Source organism: Molothrus ater, chromosome 12 (assembly GCF_012460135.2).
Source record: "Molothrus ater isolate BHLD 08-10-18 breed brown headed cowbird chromosome 12, BPBGC_Mater_1.1, whole genome shotgun sequence".
In the NCBI taxonomy this organism is placed as follows: domain Eukaryota; kingdom Metazoa; phylum Chordata; class Aves; order Passeriformes; family Icteridae; genus Molothrus; species Molothrus ater.
In genome coordinates this window covers 12316814-12329134 of record NC_050489.2, presented here as the reverse complement: position 1 = coordinate 12329134, position 12321 = coordinate 12316814, and the positions used below count along the sequence as shown (strand labels likewise).

The 12321-nt window shown below is 42.2% G+C and overlaps 1 protein-coding gene across 1 annotated transcript in view; it reads right to left on the bottom strand.

Annotated features, from left to right (window-relative positions):
• Window positions 1–140: 140 nt before the first annotated feature.
• The window catches only part of SMPD3 (sphingomyelin phosphodiesterase 3), a 101860-nt gene continuing 89679 nt past the window's right edge, over window positions 141–12321 (bottom strand). Inside the window, exons 5-8 of the mRNA XM_036390102.1 lie at window positions 12019–12108; window positions 11051–11114; window positions 5521–5683; window positions 141–4700 (exon numbers count right to left, since the gene is read on the bottom strand). Of these exons, the coding sequence (XP_036245995.1) occupies window positions 4599–4700; window positions 5521–5683; window positions 11051–11114; window positions 12019–12108 (419 nt within the window). The 3' untranslated portion in view covers window positions 141–4598. The remainder of the gene's footprint in view (window positions 4701–5520; window positions 5684–11050; window positions 11115–12018; window positions 12109–12321) is intronic.

The window sequence follows — 12321 nt, the reverse complement described above, 5'->3', positions numbered from 1 at the left end:
TCTCTTCTGCAAGTTCACTACAACAGGTGTAGCACAGTGAGCTGCACTTGACCCACCCACCAGACTGTGATCTGGAGTCAGATCTGTGTTGGTGACATCAGACTCCACATCACAAAACCAGAGAAAGTGACAGCACAGAATCATTTGAGCCTTGAAATTTTATTATCTTGTTTGCATCAACCAGTTATTCCTTTCAGCACCAATAAAAGACAAAAACCCCTCCATATTTTTTAAAATACCTTGTTTTTATCAGGTCTGTGATTGTGGTTTTCTTGCAGGTAAAGAAACCAATGAAAATATTTAAATTTTTCCTTTTTTTTAATACATTTATAACAAAATGTCAGAAGGTGTGTGCTTACCATATAAAAACATTAGGTTCCAGAAGGATACAATACTGAAAAATCATTGAAATAAAAAAAAGGTTATTCTTATTACAGGACTTCTAAACCTCAGCAATAATACAAGTCTTTAAAAGCATCAATATTATATTTAAAAGAAAATGGCATGGAAAAGTGAGACCTTCAGTAACAATTTGACCCTCATAATGGATAAAACTGGGAGGTTTTCAAAGTGCTTGAATTGTATTTCTGTCCTCATCCTGTAGTGCCAGGAGGAGGCCAAACTGTTTCATTTCTGAGCTGATGATATGTGCTGACACTGCTGTGCTGCTGTGTGAGCCAGGGTAGCTCACACACCAAACTGGGGACAGTCAGATTGGCTTCACCTGACCACCAAACAAAGGCCATTTGAAAAAAATCCTTATTGGAATGGTATGTTCCTTAAATCTTACTGTCTCACCCAACAAGTAGGCCTGAGGGTCTAGCCAGACTAACAGAGGGTGTTCCTGGGATAAAACTGTCATGACACTGGCACAGGGCAGGTGAGCTCCTTCTGCAGCCAGCAGGACACACCTTGGGGCTCAGGCTTCTCCTGGAGCCAGGCTCTGGTAGGTTCTGTTTGGGGGCTTTAGGCAGCTTCTGCCAAGTGTCCAGGCTGGGATGGAGTAAAACTGGGCACCACGGGAATGAGTCAAATGCCTTTTCCCCAGCATGAGGCTGGGGGTACCTCCCTGGGCTCAGTGGCTCCATCTCTAGGGTGTATTTTTGAAGTGATCTAAAGTTACCAACTTTGTCAGGACCTGACACTTCAAAACTCCTGGAAATGCTTGGTTTTCTACTGTCCTCTTTGGGCCTTTTGTTCACTTGTTCTAGAAGTGCTGTTGTAAAATGCAAATTGAACATGAGAAACAGAAGATGTTATCTAGCTTTTATAAAAAGATTTCACTTCATCTGCAGTATCCCTGGTGAGGGGCAGGTATTAACCAAGCATAGTCTTATCAGCCACTTCTTGAAGATGCCTGAAATCCCAGTACAAAGTGGGATAAGCATAGTAGAGTAAGCTTAACTTGATTTCTTATAATAGTCTACTTATAAATTGGGTCATGCTATCCATAAGCAAAGTAGGATTGACATCTGAAAAAGCTTTCCAGGGTTTGTTCTCCTGGGTGTGGTCTCTTTACCCCCAGCCCTGCCCCCCCCAATTTTTTTTAATGCAAATATTTTATTCTATAGTGTCTGCCTAAGGCCTGTGATGATTGATATTGTGCCAGTACAGGCATTGCCTGGGTGGATTCTCTGTGGGGTGTTGGATGGAACTGTGGTGGCTGGAGTGGTGTAGACAAAACTCATTTTTCTCCCGGAGGTCACTGTCGTGGAAGGGGAAGCCTGTTCATTCCAGCTCACTGCTACAGACACTCTCTGACCCCTGCAAGCACTGCCAAGGCAGCAGAAGGCACAGGATCCATGCAAAAACCAAGGAGCATCTGCACAGTGGTGCCACAAGGCTGAACCTCCCAGCATCACTCCCTTGCAAAGCCACATCCCCAAGACAGTAAATTAGAACTACTTACACTGGTTAAATGTCTGTGTATTGTGTAAGAGAGCATTTTACAATCAGCCAGTTCTTGAGCACTGAGGAACTAGGAACATCAAAATCTAAAACAGTTTACTTCAAGTTTGAAAAAACATTTCTCAGCATATCTCAAAAAGCTGATGAAAGTGGCTGATTTTTCAGTCAGCACAAAGCCACAGAACAAATTTTAAAGTAATTTAGACCATGAAAGTTTTACTGTAAATAATGTAACATTGTTTGGCAGTAGTTTTATGTTTGTATCCCACACAGTGTCAAATTCAGCTCCTGCAACTGATACTTGGTGAAATTGATATCAAATTTTAATTTACATTGTTAGGAAAACTATTAAAAATACTGTACCTTGTAGTTAGTCTTACTACTACAGAGAAATATCTGCTGGACAGCACACAAATTGCTACTGGTACTGTTTGGGTTTTTTAAAAAAGATTAATAAAATACAAGCAAGGTAGAAAACAGGATTAAAAAGCATTGGTTTGGGTACAAGTTTTTCTGAATTGACTGGAGCAATAAGAAACCCGAAAAACACATTGCACATATGTGCACCCTCTGTATAAAGACAGACATACAAAGTGGGAAACTGGTGGTGCACTGGGGTAGTACACTAGAGTCTCTGATTCTGTAAACTTGAATTCCTAATTTTATAAAAAGGGGAGCTGAGTCTGGTTCCATTTTTGAGTCGCCATGGGTTACACTTCAGACTACCCCATGGTTTGGCACAGTACACTTTTGAGAGGCAGTCTCTGCTGAAGGAACCCCAGGACTGGAAAACGAGGCGTAAAATGAGTCAAGACCAGGTGCAGAGGGAGAGTGTGAGCAGTGGCCTTGCTGCCTCCTTGGAATAGCCAATACTGTTAGTCCTGTACTCTCATGACTACTATGAGTTTCTCTATTTGCAAAATCAGATCTAAGTACAAGTTCTGTTGTTAACTGTAGCTAACTAAGCAAGTACCAGAAGCTGTGCAGACTGAGATTTCTAATTTAGATCTATTCTGATTTAGCTCAAGCTGATTCACAGCAAGTGTAAACTAAACCAAAACAAGAGCGTCCTCAGGAGTTTGTGGGCAGCATAACTAAAACAGGTTACTTAATGGAGTACATCTAATATTGGGTTAACTCTTCTTAACACAGGGGATTTGTAATGCAAGAGGAAATAAAACTAAACTAGAACAGGAAATAGGCAGAAGAAACTAAGTGAGGGTTAAAACAGAAGAGGTTTCATTGTTCTCCCAACAACACAAACCCTCTGAAATTAAATCCATAAAAAATGCCAAGTCTCGTTATGGACCTGATTCTCAGGTTTTCATTATTTTGTTAAGGTTACAGAGGCTGGGTAGGTCAGGTCATGGGGACAAGATGGCAGAGGGGAGCCCCCCATTTGAAGAGTTTTAATGGAAAGAATTATGATTCAGGTGGCAAGACCCCCGTTCAAGTCTGTGGGTGCATAACAAATGGAGAATCGTGTCTCACAGACATCAAAACAGCCTCTGTTCCTGGGAAGCAGTTACCTAAGGCCAAGAGTCACAGTTCTATTCCCTACTCTCCTTCTGGCCACGTTCCACTTCCCCTTTAAGTGTACTGATTCCTTTAGAAAATGGTCAGGTTATTCTGCCTTATCAATCATACACTGTTCTACACCTTTTTCCCCCAAAATTTCACTTATTTTTATTTTTGACTCTATATCTAGCATGCATTTTACAATTCATTTCCCACTTACCCTTTCTAGCTAAGGCAGAATGTTGGCTCTGGTGTTACCAATGGTACTACAGGAATCTATTCACTCTACTGTAACATACATATCCCATACCATAATTCAGAACTGTCCCACACATGGGAAAGAAAAGACATTACAGGGAAACTATTTCTTCTTAAGGGAATAGGTTGCATTTAGAAAGCTGAAGGCCTGATTCTGGAGTCATCATTCAGACAAAAGAGTTCATCATTTCAGTGGGAACACAGCTGGAATAAGGGTGGGACTGTGTTCTTGAAGTCTCAATTCCAAATCTTTTAATTATCCTTCAATCAGACAGGAAGATACCGGTCTGCAAATTGAAGAGAGTTGTTTGGTTTAAGGTCTACCTGTACTGACAGAAGGGTTTCCAGTCCCAGGAGGCTTTGGCTGGGCCTGCTTTGTGCCCTCCCTTGCCTGCTGCCAGGTTCCTCTGCCCGGTTCCTCCCGTGCATGCAGTGCGGGCGCATGCGGCTGCTGCGAGCGCGAACTACAACTGTCACAGGCTAAAGAAAGAGAAAAAGCTGCAGCTTTGTAGTTAGACAAAGAAATGATGCAAAAAACCATTGAGCAGCACTAACTCACAGACTAAGTACAAACTAAATTGTGCTATATATTAGTATAAAAACATGTTTTAGTAAGAATGGCACTGGTTCAGAAGGAATTAGGACTTCCATCTCGGTTCCGTTCAGTCCACAGTGAAAGCTTTGTAGTACAGGCCTGCCCTGTTGCCTGAGCCACTTGTGACAGTGGCTTTTGGCCACAGCCCCTTCCATTTCTTCCCTTTTTAGATCCATATTGTTGGTACTTTCTGGGAGTAGCCCAGGTCAGGTCTGGTCATCTTTCCTAACGTGGCACCAGAATAGTTCATTCTTATCCTCTGATATTTTTGAAATATCATTCATGTTTCCCTCTTGTAATCTCTCTGAGCTGGTCGGTTTTAAGGGTCATCCTCTCCTGTAGACACCATGAGACGCATTGCTACTGGAAGGTGGTCAGTCAGGCCTGCCAGCTGGGTGATAAAGCTGAACTCTTCCACTTCCTGCAGAAGGAGAACAAAAGATAAGGAGCTCAAAAATCGGTCTGTCATTCCACACATCACAGCTCAGCCTCTTTGAACTACCTTAGTGTACTACAGAGGCGTGGGAGCAGCCTGGTTTGGCTGTGCTGGTGGGGAGCTGCCACTCAGGGCATGGCAGTGTGCTGCAGAGGGTGAGTGAGCCACTCATGCAGCTGAGCTGCTCTGGATGAAATCTGTTGGGCCTTTTCTTTCCATTTACAGTAACATCTCTGTTGTTCCAGACAGACTCATCTGCAGTGCTGCAGTAGGTGATCCATGTGCAGGGTATGGTAAATACAGATGTGGATGAGCTCCTTGTTTACATCATGGAGCTCTGTAAGGCAAGGCCCTACACTAGGAAGCAGACTGCACCCTACAAGTTCTCCCTCTGGGTACTCTCTTGTGTCATCTTCTGCCTACATATTGCAGAATTGTAACTTAGGCAGGTTTATATAGGCATAAAAGAACATCCAGACACTTGAAAACATTTAAAAATGTTCAGATTGCAGGCACAGGAAAAGCATCAGGCAAAACAGGCAAAAGCTTAACAGGAGTGAAATCAAGGTTGATTGGTTGTTTTAGAAGAGCAGTACATCTATCAGTGCTGCTGCTGGAATCTTCAAACTCAACTTTGTTATGCAGTAGCTTTACAAACATGGTACCTGCATGCAGAAGTGGAAAACAGCAAAGCAGCAGGTCCTCCCAGGAGTATGGATGTTAATCCAAGCAGAACAGGCTGCAGTGCCATTCAGAGAAGTGTGTTGTGCAAGTTACAGCCTTTTTTGGCAACTCTGAAACTCACCACTTTCCACTCCAGGTAGAGACCTTCTTCTGTATAGAGCATATAGTCAATCCTCCTCCCATTTCCCTTCAGTGATGCCTTCCTCCCCTTCTGACTGGAACCATGGTTCTTGCTGGTGGGATAGACTAAGTATCCTTTCCTTCCTTCTTCACTTTCCAGCACCCTGTTTCATTAAAAAAACAAACAAAGCAAGTTTTAGTGTTTAAATGTTTGCTCATCCTGGCCATTTTCGCCTTACCCAGGGCTCTCTCCAAGTCCCTGGTAAGGACAATCCCAGTCCCAAAGGACTGTTAAAGCTGTAAAGCACATCTTTTTCCAAATGTGATTTCCAGTGTGAGGCTGCTCTAACTGCTGACAGTGCTCTTAAAGCCTCATGGCAGGCTTGGTATCACTGGTGCTGCCCTAGAGCTCCCTTGAAGCCAGGAGAGCAAACACTGAGAGGGGAGCCTGCTATCAGTGCTATAGGGCTGCTCAGAGCCCCTCTGTTGATTTCCAGTGTTGCTGAAACTGGCAGAGGAGGAAGTTGTTTCCTGAATTGCTTTTACAAACCTGAGCACTTTGATACAAACCTCTCCATTCTGATCAGACCAACTCCTGAAATGACAACATCCAGCCTTACAGACAGGGGATGGGTGAGGACTGGTTTGCAGGAACCATCTGGGCACATGGTGGGTGGTTTTGAGCAGGTTTCAGCATCAGATTACTGTGTCTTGGACCCCAAGCCCTTCCTTCACTAGAAATGGCAGCCTAATTTGCTTGGTTCCTGTCTGTGACACTGCAGACTCCCCCACATGGAGGAGTTACTCAGCAGGTGTGCTAGCACTGCCCTCCCACCTTGCAAGGAGATTACCCAGCCCAAGGCCACATACAGAAGCACTCAAAACTGAGAATTGGTTTTCTAGGTACCAATCTTGTGTTCCAGGAAATAAGATGCTGCTCTCCCATTAAAATACTTATTTTGGGTGTTTAAACATTACCTGTAGGCTTTAAACAGAAGACTATTAAGGCCCTGAGCAACTCAATCTAACTTTGAACTGAGCCCAGCTTCGAACGTGACCTTGGACCATGTACCTCACAAGGGTCCCTGACACTGTTCTTGCATTAATCCTGTGCTGCTCTGTGCTGTTTTCCTGTTGTGTTGGATTTTGAGGGAAACTTGTTTTACCCTCCTGTGTTCTATTTCAGAGCTCTGCCAAAGGAGCACTGAGAGGAACAGCCCCAGCCATGTGAGCAAAGCTGGAATGGGACATGGGACCCACCCCTGCTGGGGATTGTACCTGGGTGACATCAAGTCCAGCACAGGTGGGTGGCACAGCCCACACAGACAGGGGCTGCTCAGGCTGTGGTTTTGCTAAATCTGCCTTAAAAAACAAACTTTCCAAAGCACCTCCTCAAAAATCTCCTTTACTCACCTGCCCCAACCTGAGCTCAGGGCTCTGTGCTTTCCCTTTCAAGGGCTGATGAAGCCTTTAAGCTGCAGGAGAAACACTGAGCCATGAACTTGGCTCCTTGCAGGCACAAAGCCTCTAATGTCACCTTGGAGAAAAATAAGGTCTTTTGATCACCTGGTTTTTAAGACTTGACTTGGAAGTGTTTTATGGGGCTGGGTTCAGGAATTTTTTTAATGCAGACATGTAGGAGTAGAGAATGGAGGAAAAACAAGGGATGAGCACTTGTGGTATGTTTTAATGTGTGAGATTCATATGGTTGCTTTGTTAGATTTTGGGATTTTGGAAGGACCTGATTGGTGGCAGAGGGGACCCAGCACTGGCTACAGCTGATTAGGTCTCAGTAGTGTAATAATCTCTAAGTTTGGGTCAATTAGTACATTTAAAGTGGCACTTTTTGTGCTGCAGCAGATAACAATGGCAAAAGTGATCATGTAGTCATCTGATCAGAACTTTTCTTAACTCCCCTTTGGACTTGGGGAGGTATTGAAGATTCTTAGAGCTTACTGTAATCAGTTTATGAAAGTAAACTTTCTTTTATGTGTCGCTTTGTTTTAATAATAACTCACATTAAATTAGCTTATTGTCTGCACCCCATTTTGATTCTCCAAAGAGCTCTTGCAAATTATTCACTTCCTTAGATTGTTTTTCTAGGTTCAAGGAAGCAAGTTCTTTGATGGTACTGACCTCTTTCAAAAATTGTATTTATATTTGGCAAAGCTAATTAAGTAACAAACTAGAAGAAACTGCTGATTAGCTCTGCAGCACTACTGCAAAAAAAAATTACATATGCATTAGTTTAAGACATTAATTTGTTTCAGCTTCAGTTATGTCTTTTGAAAAGTCTGTGAGTGCTGGGTATTCACTTAACTGCACAAGTGCTGATTGAAGGGAAATATTAATGTCAAATACATGAGGGAGGCAAATTGTAAAAGTGCATGCATGTGCTGCTGCTGAGAACTTGCACCTCTCTGTGCACAGGGGTTTGCTGTTTGTCTCTCCAGGACAGCTGGCTCAGCCATGCTGCCAGTTAAACCCTGACAATTTGAGAGAACATTTCTAATCATGACTGAGCACACCTAAACCTCAATTTTATCAGAATAACTGTCTTGGTTCATAGGATACAAAGAAAGGGAGAATGAAATAATTGTAACTTTGTTTTTCCCTGACAGGGTTTCAGTCCCAGGTACCCCAGAGCTGGAGTGAGAGAGCTCCATCCCTGTGTTGGTTGGTTGTGTGGTGCTGACCCAGCTGCAGCCAAGGAGCACCAAGAGCAGTGACTGCAAGGGAGCCATAAAACAAAAATCCCTCATCCCAGACCTCGAGGGACCAGCTCTCATTCTGGCCAGAGGCACCTGAGCCAGGGAAGACTTTTCTCACTGGTATTGAAGCCTTTAGCACAGAACTGTGAGCCCCTGACCAGCACAGGAGACTGGAAAAAATTGCATTTAAATTTTTCTTAGCTGTGCTGCAATGTGCTCTCCTAGACCTGGCTCTGGTCAGGGTTCAGAGATAAAACTGGCTTCATTCCAGGACTTAACTTAAAGATGACAGTCATCTCTGTGAGATGGGATTATTTGTGTGCATTTCTTGAAGCCTTTCTGAGCAAAAGCTTGTGTGACTTCCAGGACTGTGGCAGGACCCAGGTTGTTACATCTAGCTAATTAATTATTTGATAATCATAAATGACTTATTACTTGTACCAAGACTGTTGTTCTAGTCTGATGTTTCACATACACTGTGCTTAACACAAAAGACATAGTTAGGAATGAGTTGTTCTGCTGCTTTTATGGCCTATTTATTTTAGTAATGTGAAATACCTAATTTTATTTATAAACCAGAGAAGAGTGCTGATGAAGAAATAATTCTCTGGATAGCTGACATTGCCAATTTGAATGTTTGTAAAGCTTTATTAAGGTTTATTATGGAAAAATTTGAGAATGGATCAATTCTAGGCAGTACCCTGCTTTGCTGTGTATGTGAACAATATTTGTTAGCTAGATAGTGCCCACAGCCACTGTGCTATTTAACATTTAAATGTCTTCAAAGCCCAGATTCCATTATCTGCTTTACATTTCCTGGAATTTCCTTGCAAATTCCCTGTTTGCCAGTCCATTCAGAGACAGCAGGACAGGCTCCCTCAGCCTCTCATGGAAACCATGGCTCTGCAATACATGAGCACTCTACAAATGCACACATGCAGAGCCCTGTGCTCCTGCAGAGCTGCAGAAAGAGCCAGGGGGGTTTACAGTCTCCTAGAGGTTATTTCATCAGTGCAAAAGAACTGTAACACATTGCAGAAATTGAAAGCCAACTTAGCAGGCAAGAAGCCTTATGTACATTCTGCTCCCAGCACTCAAGGCTATTTTTCAGTTGTCACAGCCAGAGGTCCTGTGCATGCCCAGAGGCAGCAGAAGTAATATTCTTAATTTGTTATTGATTATTTGATGGCTCCCTATTTAATCAGTCATGTATTTGTCAGTGGAACAGAATTGCTGAACACCAGTAACTCTTCAGTGAATAAAACATAATACCCTAAAAGGAATTTTGTGACACGTTGTCTGAAAAGGCCACTTTAAAACACAGGGTCTTTTTGGGCTTTAGTTTGGTTTGGTTTCCTTAGGGGATGAAGGGGGTTAGGTTTTGCTTTGGTGTTTTGGTTTTTTTTAAATGCTCCAAACCTGCTCTTGGAGGCATAAGATAAAATGCTATAACCATATATAGATTTACATTAGCAAACTTGATTGTAGAGCCAAATTACCTTATTTTTGCTTCCCAGAAATCCCTTTCACATGTACTAAAGTTATGTTTTTAATGTGTGAATAGAAATGTCTGGAAAATTTGTAATGTCTCAAATGTGCAAAGCAGGATTCGCTATAAAAAATTTTATATATTGGATGTAAATTTTATAATTGGATTGTAAATATTATAATTTTAATTATAATTAAAATTTTATAATTTGGATGTAAACTAAAGCCAAACTTGATGCCTAGAATTCAATTTCTTTGTTCAAAACTGAAAGAAAACTTCAGGGTGTGGCCTCACTTAATGCATTCAATGAAGTGTCCATCTATGCCATGAAGTGTACTGTGCTTGCTGAGTAATTACATCAACCTCCTGTCATGTGCCATTTCCATCATGTGTGTCAACAGAAACATCTGGATTGATTTCTTAATTTAAATAACTTTACCTCTGTAGCATATTTTGGTAATGCATAGTTAGAACATCTTTTATAGTTAGTCATGATGCTGAGGTATTTATTTAGCACAGTAAACTTTCCTTCATGGTAGAGAAGGTGACAAAGGGATTGCCACATTAATTAAGTGCTGCTCTAAAATGTACAAAGCTTATTAATTTCTCTCCACTGGCATATTATTTAAAAAACAAGTATTAAGAAATTTACCTTAAGACTTCTGTTAATTAAGATATTTTTGTATTTCTCATAACTCCCCTAGCTCAAACCACAGACACCTGTTTCTGAATATCAAACACTACTTAGAGATGATGCTGCACTAGTATCACTGCAAGATTCTGAGCCATGTTTTTAGTTCTGTCTGCTGTGCAGTTTGATTCCTGTCTGTATTTTTGAGCTGGTGTTTTAGGTGTATTGAACTCTGCAGTGAATGGGTAACTCGGTAGCTGTTGAACTGGGGGTGGTGTTTTAAACTTTGTGGGGTTTTTATTTGAGGAAAACTACATTTCCTTTTTGCTGCCCCTTGCAGTGACCTCAGAACTGGCTGCCTGCAGAGACTTTCAGACAAGCTGGCCATGCCCTCTTTTGGGAGTGCTTGGAGTTCCTTGTGCCGTGGGCCTGACCAGGTAGGACCAGCTCTGGAGACAGACACACACTGCCTGCAGCTCTCTCATCTTTCCACCCACTGAAGCCAACCCTACTTGACTTAGAGAATCAGCCCCTTTTATCCTCTTCCCCAAACACCCCCGGGTAAAACTTTGATTATTTGTTTTGTTTTCAGTCCATAAAATACCTCTCAGTCTGAACATCTGAAATGTTAAACAGCAAGCAATGAACTTGCTTTTTTCAGAACTGTCTAAAGCATGTGGAAAGGTTAGGAATTGCATACTTCTGTAGGTTATCTGGGGTGCACACTTCTTCATCATATAATCCTTCAGGATCCAGCAGGGTACCTGTGAACAGAAGGGAGATGTGAGTGTCCCAGCACAGCTCCTGGGATGTGCCTCTCGGGCAGCTTGCAGAGGCACAGGTGTGTGGGACAGAGGGGACTGCTCTGAGAGCAGTGTTCACCTCTCTCCAGACCTCCCTACTGCCTGACACCTTGCAAATGTCCCCACACTTCCACTTTCTCAGCCCCCATGACTCCAATCTGTTTTTCTCCTACCACAGAGTAAAACCTCATTATTAAAAAGTTCTACTTAACTTTAGTACCTTCACAGTTATTAAAGCTCCTCTGGGGGAAGTATTAATTCCTGTTCTAAAACTTCAGCGAGTTCAACTGAGTCTCACCAGGTATTAATATCTCAGAGTTCCAGGAAATCTTTTGTAATACAAACCTTACAAATTTCTGGAGTTGGTTTGCTTTGTTACATCCTCACTATTTATTGAGCACCAAATGGAACACTCTGAGCAGAAGCTGCAGGCTTTCACTGCATGCACAAAGTACAGAAACAATAAATTGGCTACCTTCCTCTACAAGTAATCTAGAGATTATTTTAAAGGTAGAATATTTGGGGAAGACATTCAGCTAGCTTGATGCATTAGTACTTGATGCACTTCTAGAATGTGGAATGAAGTTCAAGATCTCTGTTTGGTGCTTAATTATTATTCCATGAGATATTGTTAAAGTCTATAAAATTTATGGTATAGAAATACTATAATAAATATAAATATATTTATATTTATTATGGCATATTTATTTAATTTTTATATATGTATATAATATTTATTATATAATTATAAGTATTTGTCCTCCACCAAACCCTTGCTGCTGGTCAGCTGAAGCAGCAGCTGCTTGGGGCAGGCTGTGGGTGGCAGAAGGGAGCATTCCCACACTGAGAGCTGGGGAACTCTTACCGATTGCCCAAGGCTTATCCTCCCCAGGACCAACTCGACACGGGTCTTTGTAGTGTGTAAACAGAGAGTGCTGTTGCTCCAGCTTGTCCTCTGCAGGGAAAGAACAAGCCCAGGAAAAAGCACATCAGCTCCTGCTTGTGAACCTGTGCACAGCTCTGTGTTCTGACACAGGAGCAACACCAAGCCCTCGTTTTTCCTCAGTAGAAGAATCCTAAATACAAAGGTTTGGTTTGAGTCAATTCAGCCACAGCTTTACTGCACAGCAGGATCTTGCCTCTGTCAGAAATTCCAGCAAATGCTATT